The 20,691-nt window shown below is 46.6% G+C and overlaps 1 protein-coding gene across 2 annotated transcripts in view; it reads left to right on the top strand.

Annotated features, from left to right (window-relative positions):
- The window catches only part of cplx1 (complexin 1), a 214,669-nt gene that overhangs the window by 165,973 nt on the left and 28,005 nt on the right, over positions 1–20,691 (top strand). For both annotated transcript variants that reach the window (XM_078541551.1, XM_078541461.1), the window contains exon 3: positions 3,435–3,610. In XM_078541551.1, coding sequence (XP_078397677.1) covers positions 3,435–3,610 — 176 coding nt within the window. The remainder of the gene's footprint in view (positions 1–3,434; positions 3,611–20,691) is intronic.

Below are 20,691 nucleotides of genomic sequence, written 5' to 3'. Positions count from 1 at the left end.
TCTCAGGATATGGGGCAGGTCATTTAGGACTGAGATAAGGAAAAACTTCTTCACTCGGAGGGTGGTCAACCTGTGGAATTCTCTACCACAGAGGCTGTGGGGGCCGGGTCACTGAGTATATTCAAGAAAGAAATTGATAAATATTTGGATATTAGGGGCATCAAGGGGTACAGAGAGAAAGTGGGAATATGGCGTTAAGAAAGAGGATCAGCCATGACCATATTGAATGGTGGAGCAGGCTTGAAGGGCTGAATGGCCTACTCCTGCTCCTAGTTTCTATGTTTCTATCTATGTTTCTATTGTGAGCGTCACTGGCTAGGTCAGCATTTGTTGCTCACCCGTAATGGGTGGGGAGCTGCCTTCGTGAACAGCTGCAGTCTTTGTGGAGATAGAAAGGGCATTACCATTGCTGAAACCTCAACTATCAATATCCTGGGGGTTACAATTGACCAGAAACTGAACTGGACTAGCCATATAAATACTGTGGCTACAAGAACAGGTCAGAGGCTGGGAATCCTGCAGCGAGTAACTCACCCCCTGACTCCCCAAACAAGTCCACCATCTACAAGGCACAAGTCAGGAATGTGATGGAATACTCTCCACTTGCCTGGATGAGTGCAGCTCCCACAACACTCAAGAAGCTTGACACCATCCAGAACAAAGCAGCCCCGCTTGATTGGCACCCCTTCCACAAACATTCTCTTCCTCCACCACTGACGAACAGTGGCATCAGTATTTACCATCTACAAGATGCACTGCAGAAACTCACCAAGGCTCCTTAGGCAGCACTTTCCAAACCCACAACCATCTAGAAGGAGAAGGACAGCAGATAGATGGAAACACCACCACCTGCAAGTTCCCTCCAGGTCACTCACCATCTTGACTTGGAAATATATCACTGTTCCTTCACTGTCGCTGGGTCAAAATCCTGGAACTACCTCTCTAACAGCACTGTGGGTGTACCTACAGCACATGGGCTGCAGCGGCTCAAGAAGGCAGCTCACCACCACCTTCTCAAGGCAATTAGAGATGGGCAATAAATGATGGCCTAGCCAGCAATACCCACATCCCATAAATGAATGAAAAAAAAAACCAGATGTGACTTACCAACCAATCAACATCCCTTTTCGCATGAAGTATAAATTGTTGTTCCCTTTGAAATTTGGCATTCTTGTGTCTGTCCTGTAAGACGAAAATTTTCGACAGCTTGTCTCTTTATTCAGCAATACTGAAGAACCAACCATTGTGACCCTTACTATTTAATGCCTTTGCCAATAACCTATTCAATAGCACTGTAAGAAAGGTAAAGTCCTGGAATACCTGTGCCAGATATTTCTGAGAGAATGACATTGCTTCTATTGCTACACTAATGACCAATTTAAGATAATCAGTCAAACTCGAAACATGGCTTATTTACACTTGCTAGAAGCGACCTACATTCATACACAGGAACCTGTTCTCTCCAAACAAGCCTTGCACCTTTTTTGAATTACCTGGGAGCTGGGGGGTCAGGGGCGGTGTGTATAGTTCCCCATTGCTTTCTCATTGGCAATACTTGGGCTAATCAGAATTGACTTACCAATCAGCACCCTTTTCTCCTGTAGTATAAATTGTTGTGAGTGTTCGAAATGTGGCGTTCTTGCATTTGTCCTGATGAGCACAAGATAAAAAACTTTGACAATGTGTCTCTCTTTTCAGCAAAATTCAAGTTGTATATTACTAAGCTACTATATAATGTAACAGCGTTGATGTGTGCTGCCATTACACTTATTTTGGAATTGTCAATGATTCCCCTTTTCAATTGTTTGTACGTTTGTACCTCAGTGTCTCAGTACTTGCATATGTCAGTATTTTAACCGTATAGAACAAGCTATGATATGCATCAGAATGTGACTCCTTACACTGCTATGTTTTATTTAATCAAAAACTCCTTTGTACATCCTCCAAGATCAAGCATCAAGCCAAAAAATCATCTGGAATGGTTCCCCGATCTGCTGCTCACCAAGTGTTGTGTTCACAGGGCCCTGATCTTGGGAAGTTCAGACACAACCCATGAATTTCCATCTCTGTCAGTTTAAATGGGGCCTCAGAGTTTCCTTGCAAGGCAAGGACAGCTGCTCTGGTACAGCCCATCAATGAGTGTCTGAAGAGCATTGCCTTCAAAGGAAATCTTTTTGGACTTACTCCTTTTGTCCATATTTCGAAATTCCCAATTCAGCAGCAAATTGTATGAGCTGCTATTGATACAGTTTAATAAGCTGTTAAAGGTGGTATACTTATATACAATATATCTGAGAAATATGAGGGTGCACAACTGGAATAAGTATTAATGAACATTCTTGCTAGTTTTCTTATATTTATTTTTGGGATATGAGCATCACTAGTAAGGCCAGCGTTGATTGCCATCCCTAATTGTGCCTTGAGAAAGTGGGTAGTCAGCTTTTTTCTTAAACTGCTGCAGTCCAGTTGGTGTAGGTACACCCACAGTGCTGTTTCGCAGGGAATTCCATGGTTTTGACCCAGCGACAGTGAAGGAGCAGCAATATAGTTCCAAGTCAGGATGGTGTGTGGCTTGGAGGCAATCTCTAAAGTATTCCCATGAACCTGCTACCTTTTTCCATCTGGGTGGGAAAGTTGGCTGGTTTGGGAGGTGCTGATGAAGAAGCTTTGGCGAGTTGCTTCAGTGCATCTCGTGGATGGTACACACTGCAGCCACTGTGCACTGGTGGTGGATTAAGATGGTGGATTACTAAAATATTTGTTTAAAAAAACCTTCAAACAATGTGCAGTGGAATATTGGTAACTATGGCCTTTCTTCTTGTCTAGATCAATACTTTGAACTTTGTGTTTACCAATAATTCTGTATTATCTTAATGTGAATTTTCTTTGGATCTGTTCAGAGACTAATAGGGCCTGACTTTTAACTCTGTGCAAGTGGATGGGTTCTGAGTGAGTTACAATCTTGCCCGTGGTTTCGGAATAGATGGGGGCTGTTGCTTTTCCCAGGCTGACAGCTGTAGTCAGGATCTGTAAAGCCTCTTCTAAGGAGGATAGATTGTCATTTTCTGGGCATTGCACATGGACAGGGTGGAGCCCATATTGGAAATTGTGTCTGGCACAGATCCACTTACACAGGCCCCCAGGATTTGCTGCCATTGAGAGTAACAGCAGGAAAGGTGGACTGGTTACAGGGAGGCTGTAGAATCCTTGCTGATATTTCTCCATTCTATGCTCTGCCCTGGAAATGCTTAACATCCATGATGTAAATCTACCCCTGTGTAAATTGGGATTGATGGCGGCACGTCGCATGTTTTTGTGGGGATGCTGTGGTGTATTTTCTCAATAGATAATCTTTACCTGACACTATTTGAGGATAAAATTCCCTGGTGGATAATCTCCTAACTCTGTTCATCACATTCATATCTTAAATTTAGGGGCCACCAAAGACATGGGAAAAATGTTGGGTGGTGATGAAGAGAAGGATCCAGACGCTGAGAAAAAGGAAGAAGAAAGATTAGAAGCTATTCGACAAGCAGAGGAAGAACGTGCAGGAAAATACGCAAAAATGGAGGCGGAGCGGGAAGTAATGCGACAAGGAATCCGGGACAAGGTGGGAAGTGTTTTGGTTTGATTTTCTGATGGGAAAAAATCAGTAACAACTCATAACTGTTTGAAAGTGACCATGATTATTTGATTTAGTGATGTGTAGGTTTGGTACATTGCTGGTAATTGTTGGATTTATGTTCAGGCTACCCCTGGAATTGCACTCTTGTATTAACAGTACCTTGGCGTGGGTTAGACTGCTGAAGATGAGCAAGAAAGTGACGATAACCATGGCTCTCCTTTCCTTACAGGCATCACAGACTCCAAGGTATAGGCCTGAATCTTGTGCTCGTCGGGCGCACGCAATTGGTGGGCGTGAAATGCACTTCCGGCTGTGATCAGCCCCCAAATGTTATTTCACGCTGGCTGGCATGAAATGTGCACTGAGAAAGCCTCAGCGCTGCTGGGGGGGGGAGTGGGGGGGTGGGGGGGAGGGGGGTGGGCACTGAGAAAATTGAGGGTGCAGGTGGGCGCTTCTAGCGAGCTCCCCGAAGGCAGACGGCTGCTGTGGAGCTGCCTCAGGGAGAGCTGCAGACCTGCACAGATTCAATGACAAGAAAACAATGCAGCAAAACTGTGTCGATGCAGCACATTCAAGTGCCTGGCAGCAGAACTCAAAAAGCATCTGTCACTAGACACCTTTTTTTATTATATTTCACCTTGGACATTTCATCCCGCCCTGGATCAAGGTTGTAGCGAAAACATGAAGCCCGCCAGGCCGATTGGCCTGTCCGCCAACCATAAAAGTGTACGAGCCACGTAAAGCTGTTTTTCATTGACTCCTTTGGGCTTCATTGCCTGTTTAATTGTCGGCAGGCATGTTTCTGACTGCTGTGCACACCCACTGAGCAAAATATCACCTGAGTGCACGATGACATCGGCACACACGCCCGATATCTCCTGGCATGATTTCATTTCCTGTTGGGTCGGGCACCGCACCCACTCAAACGATGTACAATTCTGGCCTGGACCTTTTAAAGTCACTAGTCAATCTCATGTTACAGTGCATGTGATAAATCAGAGAATATGGACACTCTGCAAGTTTATTCTCTCTGTTTCTCCTTGTCTACTACTTTCTCTCTTCCCTTTCCTGTTGGTTTTTCTCAATATATCACGTATCATGGGGTTATGTTGAACGTACCTCTGAGTGTGAGAGAGCCTGGATGAGCGTAGGGAGAAAAATTGTTGCAGCAGGAAATACAAAAGATGGGTCTAGAGGTGGTGTAAATGGGCAGCATGGGCAGAATATTGCGCTTGTTGGGTGGGTGTGTGTCTGAGCTGCACGAGCATAAAATGACACATCGGGCGAGCGTCCCAACGGCAATGCACACTCACGCGATATTTCAGTCATCGGGCGGACCTGCCGAAGTTAAGCAGCCTATTAAGGCCCTTAATGAAGTAATTGATTCAAATTTTTTGCTGCCCGTCCAACTGCTCGGTTGGTGGGCGGGCGAAAAGGCCAAGCGGCCTTTGTATTTTTGGCAAAAACTCATCCATGGGCAGGATGAGGTTTCGACCAGTGATTAAAAAGAAAACCTTTTAACACTTATATTTAACATGTCCCTGCTCATTTGACAGAGTCACATGAGGGGACATGTTTTCATTATTTTTAATATCTTTACTTTTTATTTTAAAACTCTTCAGCTCCCTGAGGCAGCTCTGTGCCTGAGGGAGCTTTTACCGCGCACACACCCACGCATGTGCACACCTCCGCACTCGCACTCCTCCCACCCCCACCCCAGCTGCGCTGAGCGCTGCAGCACGCGTTTCACACTGTTATTTGGCCAGTCAGTGTGAAATCGTGGTCAGAGCCCGATGGTGGGGGGCAGGCACGCCAAGCCCACCCAACAATCGGAAAATCCTGGCCCATATTAACCAGCATCTGCAATATTTGGCTTTTGTATGAAAGGGTATGGAGTTAGGGGAGGATAGCAAACTGGATTAAACATTGGTTAAATGGGACAAATCCGAGAATATTTGTTCAGGGCACTTTCTCAGAATGTTTGGAAGTGGTTAACAGTGGCTCTCAGGGCCAGTGCTGGGGTCACTTCTGTTCTCTGTGTGTAGCAATGATTTGGGCACCATGCTATAGGGAGAATACTGAGGCTTTAGAAGCAGTACAGAATAGATTCACTTCATGTGCTGTCTGGTTTAGGGAAATCCAAATAAGTCTTCCTTTTTTAGTAAAACACATATTATAGGATGAAATGTTATGTGCTTAAAATGATAAAAGAATGGGATGTGGAATTTGGGAACACATCAACAGGAGGAGGCCATTTAGCCCCTCAAGCCTGTTCTGCCATTCAATCAGATCATAGCTGATTTGTGACCTAACACCACATCTGCCCCGTTTCCCTTAATACTTTTGGTTAACCAACAATCTATCATTCTCAGATTTAAAACTGTGAACTGATCTCTCATCAATTACTGCTTGTGGAAGAGAATATCAAACTTCTACCACCCACCCTTTATGTTTAGATGTTTCCTAATTTTATTCTTGAAAGATTGGCTCTAATTTTTAGACTATGTCCCCTAGCCCTAGACCCCCCCAGCCAGTGGAAATTATTTCTCTCTACCTACTTATTTATCCCCCTTAATATTTTGAAAACCTGGATCGGGTCAAACTTTAACTTTCTAGGTATCATTCTGGTAAATCTGTGTTGTACTCCCTGCAGGGCCTCCCTCCTTCAAAGATGTAGTCCCCAGAACCGCTCACAGTTACTATAGGTGTGGTATAACTAGGAGTTTCAATAGCTGTAAAGCAGAATACTGGAGATGCTGGAGAGAGAATCTAACCATCTCCCCTTGATGAACATCAGCATTACAATTGCTGAATCCCCCACGATCAGCATTCTGGGGGTTACCCTTGACCAGAAACTGAACTGGACTAGCCATACAAATGACACGGCTACAAGAGCAGGTTAGAGGCTGGGAATTCTGCAGCGTGAAACTCACCTCCTGACTCCCAAAAACCTGTTCACCATCTACAAGACACAAGTCAGGAGTGTGATGGAATACTCTCCGCTTGTCTGGATAGGTGCAGTCACAACAACACTCAAGAAGCTCGACACTATCCAGGACAAAGCAGCCCACTTGATTGGCACCACATCCATCACCTTCAACATTCACTCCCTTCACCATCAACAATGCATAGTGGCAGCAGTGTGTACCATCTACAAGATGCACTGCAGCAACTCACCAAGGTTTCTTTGACAGCACCTTCCAAACCTGCAACCACTACCACCTAGAAGAATAAGGCCAACAGGTAGATGGGAACATTACTATCTGCAAGTTCCCCTTCAATCCACTCACCATTCTGACTTGGAACTAAATTGCTGTTGCCTCACTTTCGATGGGTCAAAATCCTGGAACTCCCTCCCTAACAGCACTGTGGGTGTGCCTACACCAGACAAACTGCAGCGGTTCAAGAAGGCAGCTCACCACCATTTTCTCAAGGGCAACTAGGGATGGACAACAAATGCTCACCTTGCCAGTGATGCCCACAGCCCATTAACAACTGAAACAACATGCTCTCTGGCCTAGCTGCACTCTGATTTCATTCACATTCTGACTCCAGTTGCTCTCTGATCCCAGTTGCTGAACTATGTTAGCTCCTGTTCTGGCAATACCTCCAATTTTAAGATGCATATCCTTGCTTTCAAATCTCTCTATAGCCTTGCCCCTCCTTATCTGCTAGTTCCTATAGCTCCACAACCCTCCAAATGTATGTGGTCCTACAATTTCTGTCTCTTTGAGCCCCAATTTTAATCTTTGGTGGCCGTGCCTTCAGTACCTGGGTTCTAAGCTCTGGAATTTCACCACCTGCTCCCCCCCAAACCCCCACCGATCCCAACCATGCCTCTCCCCCACCCTAACTCTCTCTCCTCCTCCAAGACACTCTTTATGACCTGCATCTTTGACACTTGTTTCTAATATGTCCTCATTGGCTCAGTTTCAAATTTCGTTTGATATTAACAACTTAATAATAACCTAAAACATCTCAAGGTGCTTCACAGGAGCTTAATCAAAGGAGATATTAGGGCAGATGAGCAAAATCTTGGTCAAAGAATTAGGTTTTAAGGAGCACCTTAAAAGAGGGGAAAGTGAGGCAGAGAATGATGGAAGTGAAGAGAGAAGAAAAGAGACATTTGGCTGACAGGATTCTCTTAGAGTTGAAATGTGATGCTAGTTTCAGGAGCTGCTGGGTGATAACTATGAGAATTAATGGCAAATAAAATGGAAGTAATTAAATTGTTAATCCTACTGTACATTATATAGAATCTTCTCTAGCTACCTAGCTTCTCTAGCTAGAAAAAACATACAATGTGGCAAAGGTAAGTAGTAAGCCAGCAGATTGGGAAAGTTTTAAAAACCAACAAAAGACGACCAAAAAAATAATAAAGAGGGAGAAAATAAACTTTGAGGGTAAACTAGCAAGTAATATAAAAACAGACAGTAAGAGCTTCTTTAAATATATAAAAAGGAAGAGAGAGGCCAAAGTGAACATTGGCCCCTTAGAGAATGAGGCTGGGGAAATAATAATGGGGAACTAGGAAATGGCAGAGGAGTTGAATAAATACTTTGCTTCAGACTTCACAGTAGAAGATATTAATAGTGTTCCAAAAATATTAAATAATCAAGGGGCAAAAGGGGCGTGGGGGGAGGAAATAAATACAATAACTATCACTAGAGAAAAAGTACCAGGGAAACTAATGGGGCTAAAGTCCGATAAGTCCCCTGGACCTGATGGGTTGCATCCTAGGAAATTAAAGGAAGTAACTGTAGAGATAGTAAATGCACTGGTAGTAATCTTCCAAGAATCCTTAGATTCTGGAAAAGTTCCAGAGGATTGAAAAACGGCCAATGTAACACCCTTATTCAAAAAGGGAGGAAGACAAGAAACAGGTAACTATAGGCCAGTTAGTTTAACATCTGTCATTGGGAAAATGTTAGAGTCTATTATAAAGGATGTAATAGCAGAGCATTTAGAAATGCATAATCTAATCAAGCAGAGTCAGCATGGCTCCATGAAGGGGAAATCATGCCTGACAAATTTATTAGAATTCTTTGAGGAGATAACAAGCAGGGTAGATAAAGGGGAACCGGTATATGTAACCTATTTGGATTTCAGAAAAGGTGTTCGATAAAGTACCCCACATAAGGCTACTTAATAAGATAAGAGCCCATGGTGTTGGGGATAGTATATTAGCATGGATAGAGGACTGGCTAACTAATAGAAGACAGAGAGTTGGGATAAAGGGGGCATTTTTGGGATGGCAACCTGTAACTAGTGGAGTGCCACAGGGATCAGTGCTGGGGCCACAATTATTTACAATATATATTAATGACTTGGATGGGAGGAAGTGAATGTACTATCGCCAAGTTTGTGGATGACTCAAAAATAGATGGAAGGGCAATTGGTGAGGATGACACAAGGAGTCTGTAGAGGTATATAGACAGGTTAAGTGGGTGGGCAAAAACTTGGCAGATGGAATATAATGTGGGAAAATGTGAGGTTATGCACTTTGGCAGGAAGAATAGAGGAGCTGAATATTATTTAAATGGAGAAAGACTGCAGAAAGCTGCAGCACAGAGGGATTTGGGAATCCTTGTGCATGAATTCCAAAAAGATAACATACAAGTTCAACAGATAATAGGGAAGGCAAGTGGAATGTTGGCCTTTATTTCAGAGGGAATGGAGTATAAAAATAGGGAAGTCTTGCTAAAACTATACAAGGCACTAGTTAGACCACACCTAGAATACTGTGAACAGTTTTGGTCCCCTTATCTACAGAAAGATATACTGGCATTGGAGGCAGTCCAGAGAAGGTTCACTAGGTTGATCCTGGGTATGGAGGGATTTTTTTATGAGGAGAGGTTGAGTCGGTTGGACTTGTCCCGAAGCCATCGCACTGTCTCACAATATTTCGCTGTCAGCCGACTCCAGCGCATGCCTGCCGAACATCGAAAAGCCTATTAAGGCCATTAGTGAAGTAATTCATTTCAAGTTTACACTCCCTGTCCAGCCTTATGGTTGGCGGGCAGGCGAAAAGACCAAACGGCCTTTACGTTTTTTAGGAAATCTCATCCACAAGCGGGTTGAGGTTTCCTAAAGCTTTTACGAATTAAATAAAAACTTTTGCTGAAAAATAAAAACATGTCCCATCTCATGTGATACAGTCATTAAATTTTTATTACATTTATTTATGTTTTTCAAAAGCATTTCAATCTCCCTGAGGCAACTCCGTCCACTCTTCCGCGTGCGTGCGTGTGAAAGAGCGCTGGACCCGACTCTCCCTCCTCCTCCCCCTGTCCGCACAGGTAGCTCAGCGCTACTGCTCGTATGTGACGCTAGGAAGGCCTTAATTGGCTCGCCAGTGTAAAATGGCGGTGTGGAGCTGATCGCGGGCAGCGGTCAGCTCTGCAACTGCCCCTCCTGCTCCGGCCAAGCCTGCCCTACACGGGAAAAATTCAGGCCCAGGTAAAGGAGGAAAAGATATTCCTGCTTTTTATTGATATCCATTCATCCTGGTTCTTTACCAGGTCAAGAAACCAATTCTTGCATTTTTTGCGGAATGAGGTAATATCGAGTGAACACTCCTGAATGAAAAGAAATGGAATGCTGACGCACTTGAAACCTTGTCTTGTTAAATAGAATTTGTGGCTGCTCAAACAAGGCTCTGTAATCCACACAGTCACAATTACGATTTATATTGCTTGCGTTTGGTATAAAGTAGGATTATCACAAATTTTTCAAGAGGTTTTCTGTAAAACTCTCTTCAGGATTAAAGAGTCAGTTTTTTTTAAATTCTTTCGTGATATGTGAGCATTGTTGGCAGGGACAGCACTTGTTGCCCAAGCCTTTATGAAACGGGTTCATAATGGACACTGCTGATGGGATCTTCATCATTTTCACACAATCTTCCAATCTCAGGATGAGATAAATCGACACAAACATATTAATACTTCAATTACTTTAACTGACACATCACTGAAATGGAACGAGCATCTCAAAGGAACACCAATTTTAACCTCATCCACTTGGTGAGAACAGACTGAGTTGAGTCAGACCCCACAGCCAGGATTTTCCGCTTTTGAAACCAATGTGGTGGTTTGCGGGTTCCACATTGCGTTTCCCGCTGGTCAGAATGGTGGGAAATGGAGCCTAATTCCACGCTCAGAAGCTCATTAATTGTGCCCGGGTGAGTATTTCTCTGAATCTCATGGCCTTTCGGGCACTGATTCGTCCGCCCCACCGTTACTAACACGGTCAAAGGTCCAGGCGCCACATTTAAACACCACCTGAGCACACATTTCACTCTCTGCAGCCCAGCTGGCGCCAGGAGAACCTGGAAGCTGCCAACAAAAAGAAGGTGGCCTCATCCCATTTCTGCTGTGACGCCCTCCAGGCCTTGATAAAAGGAATACAGCAACACCAGGCTGTCCTCTAGCCCAGGGATGGCTCCAAGAAGCAGACCAGCCTCACCTCTCCGGCCTGGGAGGCCATAGCAAGCCCGGTCAGTGTGGCTGACCACCGCACCTTGAACGCTATCCAGTGCAGGAGGAGGATGAATGATCTGCTTTGCCAGGGTAAGTCGACCTTCACCTCCCTCCAATCTCACACTCCTCATGGTATCATGTACTCAAAGGGCTACACTGACTCTCCCACTATCAACATCCTGGGGGTTACCATTGACCAGAAACTGAACTGGACTAGCCGTATAAATACTGTGGCTACAAGAGCAGGTCAGAGGCTGGGAATCCTGTGGCAAGTAACTCACCCCTTGACTCCCCAAAGCCTGTCCACCATCTACAAGGCACAAGTCAGGAGTGTGATGGAATACTCCCCACTTGCCTGGATGAGTGCAGCTCCAACAACACTCAAGAAGCTCGACACCATCCAGGATAAAGCAGCCTGCTTGATTGGCACCACATCCACAAACATTCACTCCCTCCACCACCGATGCACAATAGCAGCAGTGTGTACCATCTACAAGATGCACTGCAGCAATTCACCAAGGCTCCTTCGACAGCACCTTCCAAACCCACTGCTACCATCTAGAAGGACAAGAGCAGCAGCCACATGGGAACACCACCACCTGGAAGTTCCCCTCCAAGTCACCCACCATCCGGACTTGGAAATATATCGGCCGTTCCTTCACTGTTGCTGGGTCAAAACCCTAGAACTCCCTCCCTAACAGCACTGTGGGTGTACCTACACCACATTGACTGCAGCGGTTCAAGAAGGCAGCTCACCACCACCTTCTCAAGGGCAATTAGGAATAGGCAATAAATGCTGGCCCGGCCAGTGACACCCACATCCCATGAACAAAAAAACCTCTTCAGACGTCTCAAAGCAACTTTAGTGGGGGGACAAAAAGCAGCTTTGATTGGCTGACGGGTATATCCACATCACCACCATCTCATCCATCACGCTTCTCACAGTCCATCCTCAGCCCTTTCTGGGGAGGGCTCACCACACACAGGGGGCATTCATGTTTCCTAACCTCAGCTCCATCTCTTCACATCACATTCCCTCCTTTTGTCTTTATGCAGTTCCAAGCTTGCCCACAATTGAAGGGAAAGACCCCAGACTAGAGGAGGGACGGCCAACATCATATCCCTCACTCCATTGGAGGAGGATGCCCCTGAGCTGGCTGGGGAGGACAGGGATCGCTCCCGTAGGGAAGTGGAGATCGGCTTTTCCCAGCCACCTAGTACAGATGACACCTCCATGAGTTCATCACTTCCTGACATCCACATTGAGTGACATGTGACATGCAACCTTGTGTTATGCCTGCTCATGAACTAAATCTATCTTCTCTCTCTTAGAGACACCAGCAGGTCCAGGCACAGGCAGAGAGCCAACATAAGCCCCAGCCCCCAGACCACCACGGTGGAGGAAGATGATCTGTCACTGTGTTCCCCCTCACCCTCCATCAGCGCAGACACACACCTCGGTGGGTCATGGCTTTAGATTAGGCTTGGGGTCACCTTCTGGAGAACACCTCACTAACATATCTCCACAGCAGGCGGAGGCAGTGACACCCCAGGTCTCCGACACTCAGAGGACTGCTGGGGACCAGCCACCTGCTGAGTCCAGCCACTGAGACAATGCTGGAGATGCAATGGCAGACAGTGGAACATCAGGCAGAGATGCAAGAGACATTCAGCAGAATAGAACAAAGGATGGAGGAGTCCATCTGTGTTCTGCCTGATATTTTGGCTCCGGGGTCACCATGGGAAGGGTGGCAGCCACATGGAGACCTTGGTCCAGCAGGTTTTGTCAGATTTGTGCTTGGCCTGAACTCCGTGTCAGATATTGGTGGGATCCGTCAGTGTCTAGGTGGTGGGGAGGGGGTGCGGGGCACATGAACTTCCCTCAGATACCCCTTCTCCTCATGGAGTCAGGGAGGGGCCCTTGGGCAGCCACAGGGAGGATAAGCCTCAGCTGGATACCCCGGGGGCCTTCATACCGGACACTCCAAGGGTGTCCAGCCCCTCAGAATCCCCTCTGCCTTTGGCCCCATCCATTCCAGCTGCTCAGGCCGAGGAGGTTGCATCTGCCGATTAGGCCGGGGCCCTCCAGGCCTCAGGCCACCAGAGGACGTCGCCAAGGTCATCACAGACAACAGGAGGTAGCGGTCAGCAGCTGCCTCCACACCTGTTGTGGGTGTCAGGGCTGCATCCAGGCAACGTGGGAGAAAATGAAGAAATATTGAAATCATTTCCGGGTCACAGGTGTGAAACCACTGGAGAAATATTGCTCTTTTATTAATACATTTGATGTTAATTTGAATGACTTGGTTAACTGAAGACATTATGATTATTGACATATGTATCCTCTTGTTGGGAGGTTTAACCATCTTCCCAGTCGGTGACAGTCTCCCCTTGTGAGCTTCACATTCTGTGATGTCAGCCTCACTGAAGATAGTTTCTGGACCCTTGTGTGATGTCAGGGAGAGGTGTGAAAACCTTTATTGAAAGTGTGTGTTAAATGCGTTGCTAACCTGTGTTACCTGTGACACACCATTGTGTGAGGGCAGCTCAGCAGCCTTGAAGGATTAGCAGTAGTTGTGTCTCCTCAGTGGCAGTGCCAAAGGACAAGACCTGGACAGGAGGAGGAGATTCCCAACCATGTCCTCATCTCACTGGCTGCTGCAGTTTCTCATCAATGTGGCGATAACTGCATCAAGTTAGTGGGCTTAGTGTCCCCGCTGTTGTGTCCACTTTCACTCCCCGGACTGAACACACACAGGGTGCTCTGCCGGCCTCCTTAGAGGTCCTGGCCTGGTGAATTATGAGGAATGAAGGTGCAAGTCCAAATGCTGAACTTGCTCTCGATGTGACTGGCTGCACATCCCTTTCTACAGTAAGGGACAGGAGGAATGTGGCCATTTCCTGTTACCTTCACCTTACTCCTCCTGGAATCTGGTGAGTTAAAGTGGCGCGGACACATCTTCCACGTTGTACTTCCTCAATAGCTTTGTCCTGTGGAAGCTGACCCTCATCTCCTTCTTCAGGTTCCTGGCCCTCCTGCTCCTCATCCTCTGAGGAGTTCTAATCCCCCTCTATTTCTCCCTCTGGCAAATGCCAGGTTGTAAAGGGCACAATATACAGCGATGATGCAGGAGACCCTATCTGGAGTGCACTGCAGAGCCCCACCTGAGCGGTCTAAACATCAGAAGCGCATCTTCAGGATGTCGATGGTCTTCTCGATTATGGACCGTGAGGAGCTGTGAGCTGCGTTGTACCTGTCCTCTGAGACACTCTGAGGCTAATGCATGGATGTCATGAACCATCGTTTGAGCGGCTTCCCCTTATCCCCAAACAGCCATCCCTGTAGACACTCAGGCCCTTCGAATATGTGAGGCACCTGGGAGTGACTCGGGATGTATGAGTCATGGTAACTCCCAGGGTACCTGGCACAGACATGCATGATGTGCTTCCGATGTTCGCAGACCAGTTGAACATTGATGGAATGAAACCCTTTACGGTTGATAAACATTAGCGGCTGCTGCCATGGAGTCCTCAGAGCCACATGGGTGCAGCCGATTGCACCCTGGCCTCTAGGGAAACCTGAGATAGCTGCAAACCCATTGAATCTAGCAGCCTGGTCATCAAGTGTAAACCTCACATCTTGGTGAGCCTTGCTGTAGAGGGAATCTGTGACCTCTTTGATGCATCTGTGTGTGGAGCTGTGAGATTCCGCACAGATCTCCTATAGATCCCTGGAATGATCTGCAGGTAAAGAAATTGAGTGTGGCAGTGACCTTCAAGACCACTGGCAGGGGATAGCCTCCCACTCCACGGGGCATTAGTTCCTCCCGAAGGATGTGGCAGATGTGAGCTACCAGAGCTTGGGTCAAGGGCAGATGTGCGGAGCATTCTCTCTTGCTCATCTGCAGATAAGAGAGTCTTCTTCAGTAGACCCTTGGTCAAGAAAGTCGCCTCCATGGCCTGGGTCTATCCTCCACATCCTCATGTTGTCGCTGGGGTTACCCTGGATTCTGGAGCTCGGGTGGGACCTCCTCCCGAAGCTGCGCTCAGCAGCACCTGTCCCTTTTTCTCCTCCTCCAGTCTATTAGAAACCTCAAGAAGGCAGCATTGAGCCCAGCTCCATTACTGTGTTGTCCTTCTCTCTGTGAAATGATAGATTAAAGACATTAATGAATAACAGGGAAAAGCAGTGAAGTTCACAATCTTGAACCAAAAGCTACTGTAATGGTCTTGAACAGCTTCTGCACTACTAGCCTTGACGCTAATGCAGCCTTGTATCTAAGATGCAAAAGGACACATCAAAGTGACCAAGATGCCATCCCTAAGGCTTTACATCCCAATCCCACAGAGGTTGGAGAAGGTTTGAGGGACGTGAGCTTCCTTACCAAACCCAGTCCTCCAATCTCAGACTGGCAAACTGATTAGAAATAACTTGCTCATGATTAATGACTGGATGCCCCTTTGCCCGTTATCCATGCCAGTTGGGGAAAGCACATGAGAGTCTTTCATTGATGATCTGACATATATACAGCAGCTGCGCCTCTTTAACAGTTGCCTGTATTCCCAATTTTCACATTCCTGTGTGTTAATGTTGAAACAGAGCGACTGTTATGTGAAGCCAGTGACTCCTGTCGTTCCCTGTTACTGAACGGCAAAAGGCATGGGTTCCAGTGGGAACTTTCTCAAGAAAGTCTTCCTACTCTCTCTCAGTTCTGATTCAATTTCTATCTTGTGGCTCTACCAGGTTGGAGGGCACCCCGAGAAAGGGCCCTTTGTCCAGCAGTGTGCTCCTCCCATACTGCATCGATCTCTCCCGTGTAAATTCATTTCTAGTTTTGATTTCAAACTGCGCCATTACTTTGCGTGTGCAAGATGGTGATTCTTCCCTTTTATTTGGAGATTAGCCTCGACCCTCCCCCTGTCAGTGTTCAGCTCCCTCCAATTTACCTGGAACCTCACAATGTGAAGGTAGAGCTCCCTCCTGTTATTCTCCTGCCTCCCCCAGTGATACTGGATCCCATTGTTATTGTGGTCAACATTCCTACCCTCCCCCCCGAGCTCATCACTGTTGATGTGCCCATGCCCCATGTGGACATTACCCCTCCCCATCTAGAGGCTGTGTGCATGGTCATCTTCAGAGGAGACCCCACCTCCCCTCAAGAGAGCTTTGAATACCCCTCTCTTTATTACTTTGCCCCATCTACAGGCTGCAGATGCCCCCCGCCCTAACCATGACCATCCCATCTGCAGCCCAGTACAGAGCCAGACAAGCACATGGACACTGACTGTGAAAACGCCCTACACACCAAGCTGTGCCTTATCCCAAATGAGCACATAGACCTTGCCCCTCCCTGGAGCAGGAGGGCAATGTACGTGTCATGCATAGACCTGTAGCATGGCCCACTGCACCCCAGGAGTGTCTCTACTCTCTCCCTCCTGACTGTAAACCCCAGGAGTGTCTCTACTCTCTCCCTCCTGACTGTAAACCCCAGGAGTGTCTCTACTCTCTCCCTCCTGACTGTAAACCCCAGGAGTGTCTCTACTCCTCACTCCTGACTGTAAACCCCAGGAGTGTCTCTACTCTCTCCCTCCTGACTGTAAACCCCAGGAGTGTCTCTACTCCTCACTCCTGACTGTAAACCCCAGGAGTGTCTCTACTCTCTCACTCCTGACTGTAAACCCCAGGAGTGTCTCTACTCTCTCACTCCTGACTGTAAACCCCAGGAGTGTCTCTACTCTCTCCCTCCTGACTGTAAACCCCAGGAGTGTCTCTACTCTCTCACTCCTGACTGTAAACCCCAGGAGTGTCTCTACTCTCTCACTCCTGACTGTAAACCCCAGGAGTGTCTCTACTCCTCACTCCTGACTGTAAACCCCAGGAGTGTCTCTACTCCTCACTCCTGACTGTAAACCCCAGGAGTGTCTCTACTTTCTCACTCCTGACTGTAAACCCCAGGAGTATCTCTACTCTCTCACTCCTGACTGTAAACCCCAGGAGTGTCTCTACTCTCTCACTCCTGACTGTAAACCCCAGGAGTGTCTCTACTCTCTCACTCCTGACTGTGGACCCCAGACCGAGGACTGTGACTTTCAATGAGTTCCCCAGTGCCCTCATGACTGATGACTACACTGTCTCCCTTCCCCGCACCCCCACCACCCTGTCCCCCTTCATGAGTCTCTGTGCAACCCATCCCTCTTGTACCACAGTAACACACACACACGCACACACACCCCCTCCCTATTCCAGAGTCTGTGTGCATCCTTCCCATTAATACATGTGGAATCCCATCCACCCCCTTGTGTGTCTGCGTTTCAGCCTCCAGCTACCCACCTCTTGGCCTCCCCTCTGCCTTCCATCATTCCCCCACCCCCCTCACCCACTTCCAATGCCTTTCAGCCCCTTTGGCCCCTCTGTGTCTGCCATCCTCTCACCTGCCCCCCTCCTCCCGGTCTCATTGCTGGTCTCTGTTTGAGCGTACAGCCCTGCCTGAGTGCCTCTGCACCGTGGTGTCCTCCAGGACTATGGAGGTACCCACAGGGAGTAGACCAACCCTCCATCCCCAGCAATGTGGCTTTCCACTGGCATCACAATGAGATCGGCGCGGTGCTGTTGGAGGTCGGCTATGAATGTTGCCCTCATCTCGAAGTTGTGGGTGAAGTGAGGTCTGCCCACTGTGTCACTCTTTTCCAAACGTCTTTCAGACTGGTGTGATTTCCCGCTGGTGTGATGCAAGATTGGAAGGAGAGAAGCATATTTAATGAGTATTCATGAGCTGGTAGTGAATGCAAATGGTGTCACTAGTCAGCGGGATCGCCCACCCACCATCAATCAGCCATTAGGGAGTTGTTGGGAGAATTGCAAACTGTTTTCATGCTCGTGGGAATCCGATGTTTCTCCTCTCTCCAGATTCTCCGCTCCCGCTCGCCAAAAAACTCGCTGTGGGCAGGATGGGAAAATTCTGGCACGCGTTACAATTCGAGGAATGAAAGCAAAGGGATGAAAAGCAGGAGTTTTAACCCAAACCAGCCCATTCCCTTGGGTGTGTTAGGGAGCTAAAATTAGGGCTAACACGTTCTCTTTGCCATGCTGTTTCCCGTTTGGAATAAACTGGTGAGAAATGAACAGCAACCAAAGAGTGTGATCGAATAGAGATTATCACTGCTCATTGCTGTCACCATATTAATGTTCATTCAGTAACAACATATATTGCGACAGAAAAGAGCCGCAGATAAGCTGCAGGGAATGACATCATAAATAATAAATCTGCTGGGTTTATTTCAAAGTAGACAGGCAAATAATTTGAATATTAGGCCATGGGTAAGAATTGTTGTGCATAATTAATTCAAAGCAGTTAGATATTTATTTTTTGACAGATGGATGAATATCTCAGATCCTTCATGGCTGTTTCTAAATGTTTTATTTTTTATGAAGTGTTTTTAAAATTTGCAGCAAGGTCCCCAAGGACTCTGTACACATCATTGCCCAAATCCATCAAGGATCTTCATTCCTTCATCTTAACTAGGAGGAATATCGGACAGCTCAGCAATTTTTCTAATCCATTCTCCCTCATAGCTGAAGGGCAATGAATGTCGTTTTTATCTCATTTTACCCAATGTCGAGTAGTTATAATTAGTAGCACAGTTTGAAAGTGACAACTTGATTGTGATAGAAACATTCACCTCTGGGTCAAGAAATTGTCGGTTTCATCGGATGTTTGAGGATAGGACTGTAAGGGTGCCGCATTGCTGGAAGGACAAACTTTGAATGAAAGATTAGAACAAGGCCCTGACAGTCTGTTCAGGTTCCCATGGCACTATTCTGAGAAGAGCAAGATGTTTATACTGTTTATCCTGACCAGAATTTCTTTATCAATTAGTGCCCCTAAAAACAGATTAAACTCTCATAGCTGTGTGCACGCAAATCATACATTGACTTATTTTCTATTGAAATGAGGGTCCTGTGCTAATTTTCAGGAAATTCATTAAGGCTGGTTGTTGATAATAGCAGATGAACATTCAATATTTTTACACCGCATTCCTTTGTATTTTAAATGGGTTAACTCTGCCACTAAAAATGCAGATAGAATAATGCAATACCTATGTGTGAAGTGTTTGTCTCACTAATATTACTAACAGTAATAATTTGCTTCTTTAGCTAACTACAGCTCATTGCTCCCACTCATGGACATTCTCATTAATCTGCTCATGCAGTGGCCCCTGAGATTAAGGTGAAGAATAGCAGAGACAAACAATGTTTGATATATGAATTTATGTAATCAGTTTTGATAAACAAGGGCCATCTTCTCAGAATGAATGTGACTAGAGATTGAGAGGAAATGATGTATGTGAGCAATATAATCACCTGGTTCTCAGGGGTTTAATAAGCTATCTTTAACGGTTGAGTTTGATTGCAGATTGATCAACTAGTAAATGTAATTGTTGATAGGTGTGACAAGGAACACGCGATCACTGTCAGTGAATCTGATGCGTTTCTCCATTTCTGGTCATTCTCATGAAGCTGCCTCCTGCCTGGTTTGGCCTTTTTTGTAAAGGACAAGTTATTTTCAATTTCAGGTATTTTCCCAGCACCTGCCTTTGCCTTGACGAACTATCCACATCCTCATCAACTGCCCACTGGCAATTTTTCTTTCCTTCTTGTGGGGAAGCTAACTCTCACTTAGCATTCCACCACAATACCCCAACTCACTCACTCAGCTCCTAAGTACCATCATGCTGCTAACTATAGAAATATAAGAGAACTGTGACTGAATCCCAGTGCAAGGTATTAGAAAAGGTTTCCAGCACAATAGGAAACTTCAAACTCTCCCTTTGTTCCATTTTAAGTTATATTCTTCTCTCCAATAGTCCTAGGCAATCTTCCGCGGGGCCACACACAGGAAATCAAAACTAAGAGCGGCATTTTCTAGCCCCTCACGCCGGTGGGATCTTCCGGTCAATTCAATTTCAATGGCTCACCAGCCCCACTGCCGGGGGAACCCACTGCCGGGGGAACCCACCGCCGGGGGAACCCACTGCCAGGGGAACCCACTGCCGGGGGAACCCACTGCTGGGGGACCCACCGCGGGGGGAACCCACCGCCGGGGGAACCCACTGCCGGGGGCACCCACTGCCGGGGGCACCCACTGCCGGGGGAACCCACTGCCGGGGGCACCCACTGTGGGGGGAACCCACTGCAGGGCAGGGGACGGAGGGGGTGGGGGGGGCAGAAAAATTCTGACCTAAGTATTAGATCTTGAGTGATTATTGAAGTAGTGCATACATTATAAAATCTGTTCCTATTTCTAAACTTGCCACGTTGTAATTAGACCCTCCTATCAATGCATGTACTGGGAGGGGGATTGGAGAGTTATTAATTTTTCACAGGACATTGGCATTACTGGCTAGGCCAGCATTTATTGTTCAAAGGGCATTTAAGAGAGTCAACCACATTGCTGTGGGTCTGGAGTCACATGTAGGCCAGATGAAGGACATTAGTGAACCAGGTGGGTTTTTACAACAATTGCTTCATTATACTTTGTTTTAATTCCAGACTTTTATTGAATTCCAATTCCACCATAGCTGTATTTG

The sequence above is a fragment of the Cetorhinus maximus genome, chromosome 1, assembly GCF_964194155.1.
Source record: "Cetorhinus maximus chromosome 1, sCetMax3.hap1.1, whole genome shotgun sequence".
NCBI classification, from domain to species: Eukaryota; Metazoa; Chordata; class Chondrichthyes; order Lamniformes; family Cetorhinidae; genus Cetorhinus; species Cetorhinus maximus.
The sequence above is the reverse complement of the archived record's forward strand: the minus strand, read 5'-3'. Positions and strand labels throughout refer to the sequence as shown.